Genomic DNA, 2500 nt, shown 5'->3' on the forward strand with positions numbered 1-2500 from the left:
ATTTACCAGTGTACAGGGCATCGTCATGTGGTGTACAGGGCATCGTCATGTGGTGTACGGGGCATCATCATGTGGTGTACGGGGCATCATCCGTGGTGTCACGGGGGCATCATCACGTGGTGTACAGGGCATCATCACGTGGTGTACAAGGCATCGTCATGTGGTGTCGCGGGCATCATCGGCGTGGTGTACAGGGCATCGTCACGTGGTGTACAAGGCATTGTCATGTGGTGTACGGGGCATCGTCATGTGTATGCGGGGGCATCATCGCGTGGTGTACAGGGCATCGTCCATGGTGTGCGGGCATCATCATGTGGTGTACAGGCATTGTCATGTGGTGTATCATCATGGGTGTACATGTCATCATGTGGTGTACGGGGCTCTATTTACCAGTGGGGGCATCATCCGCGTGGTGTGGGGGCATCATCGCGGGTGTACATCATCATCGCGTGGTGTGCGGGGCATCATCATGTGGTGTACAGGGCATCATCATGTGGTGTACAGGGCATCATCATCATGTAGGGCATCATCCGTGGTGTCACGGGGCTCTCATTGGTGTACAGGGTCCGGGGGGCATCATCATGTGGTGTACAGGGCATCATCATGTGGTGTCATCATGGGTGTACAGGGCATCATCATGTGGTGTACAGGGGGGGCATCATCATGTGGTGTACAGGGCATCATCATGTGGTGTACAGGGCAGGGCATCATCATGTGGTGTACAGGGCATCATCAATGGGTGTACAGGGCATCATCATGTGGTGTACGGGGCATCATCATGTCATCATGTACAGGGCATCATCATGTAGGGCATCATCATGGGTGTGCGGGGCATCATCATGTGGTGTGCGGGGCATCATCACGTGGTGTACAAGGCATCGTCATGTGGTGTGCGGGGCATCATCATGTGGTGTGCGGGGGCATCATCCGCGTGGTGTCACGGGGCATCATCCGCGTGGTGTACAGGGCATCATCATGTGGTGTACAGGGCATCATCACGTGGTGTACAGGGCATCATCATGTGGTGTACGGGGCATCATCATGTACGGGGGCATCATCATGTACAGGGCATCATCATGTACAGGGCATCATCATGTGGGCATCATCATGTGGTGTCGGGGGCATCATCGTGGTGTACAAGGCATCGTCATGTGGTGTACGGGGCATCATCGCGTGGTGTACAGGGCATCGTCACGTGGTGTACAAGGCATTGTCATGTGGTGTACGGGGCATCGTCATGTGGTGTACGGGGCATCGTCCGCGTGGTGTCTGATGGCATCGTCACGTGGTGTCTGGGGGCATCATCATGTGGTGTACAGGGCATCATCATGTGGTGTACGGGGCATCATCATGTGGTGTACAGGGCATCATCATGTGGTGTACGGGGCTCTATTTACCAGTGTACGGGGCATCATCATGTGGTGTACGGGGCATCATCACGTGGTGTACGGGGCATCATCACGTGGTGTACAGGGCATCATCATGTGGTGTACGGGGCATCATCATGTGGGGGCATCATCATGTACAGGGCATCATCATGTACAGGGCATCATCATGTGGTGTACGGGGCATCATCATGTGGTGTACGGGGCATCATCATGTACAGGGCATCATCATGTACAGGGCATCATCACGTGGTGTACGGGGCATCATCATGTGGTGTACGGGGCATCATCATGTGGTGTACAGGGCATCATCATGTGGTGTACAGGGCATCGTCATGTGGTGTACGGGGCATCATCATGTGGTGTACGGGGCTCTATTTACCAGTGTACAGGGCATCGTCATGTGGTGTGCGGGGCATCATCATGTGGTGTACGGGGCATCATCATGTGGTGTACAGGGCATCGTCATGTACAGGGCATCATCATGTGGTGTACAGGGCATCATCATGTGGTGTACGGGCATCATCATGTGGTGTACGGGGCATCATCATGTGGTGTACAGGGCATCGTCATGTGGTGTACGGGGCTCTATTTACCAGTGTACAGGGCATCGTCATGTGGTGTATGGGGCATCATCATGTGGTGTACAGGGCATCATCATGTGGTGTACGGGGCTCTATTTACCAGTGTACAGGGCATCGTCATGTGGTGTACGGGGCTCTATTTACCAGTGTACAGGGCATCGTCATGTGGTGTACGGGGCATCATCATGTGGTGTACAGGGCATCATCATGTGGTGTACAGGGCATCGTCATGTGGTGTACGGGGCATCATCACGTGGTGTACGGGGCATCATCATGTGGTGTACGGGGCTCTATTTACCAGTGTACAGGGCATCATCATGTGGTGTACGGGGCATCATCATGTGGTGTACGGGGCATCATCATGTGGTGTACGGGGCATCATCATGTGGTGTACAGGGCATCATCATGTGGTGTACGGGGCATCATCATGTGGTGTACAGGGCATCATCATGTGGTGTACGGGGCATCATCATGTGGTGTACAGGTGTACAGGGCATCATCATGTGGTGTACAGGGCATCATCATGTGGTG

The 2500-nt window shown here is 54.2% G+C and overlaps 1 protein-coding gene across 1 annotated transcript in view; it reads right to left on the bottom strand.

Moving 5' to 3' along the window:
• apba2b (amyloid beta (A4) precursor protein-binding, family A, member 2b) overlaps nt 1-427 on the bottom strand; it is a 101818-nt gene extending 101391 nt beyond the window's left edge. The window contains 1 exon segment of the mRNA XM_048232178.1: nt 391-427. Within this exon segment, the coding sequence (XP_048088135.1) occupies nt 391-427 (37 nt within the window).
• Between the last annotated feature and the right edge of the window lie 2073 nt (nt 428-2500).

Source organism: Alosa alosa, chromosome 21 (assembly GCF_017589495.1).
Source record: "Alosa alosa isolate M-15738 ecotype Scorff River chromosome 21, AALO_Geno_1.1, whole genome shotgun sequence".
Classification (NCBI taxonomy): Eukaryota; Metazoa; Chordata; class Actinopteri; order Clupeiformes; family Clupeidae; genus Alosa; species Alosa alosa.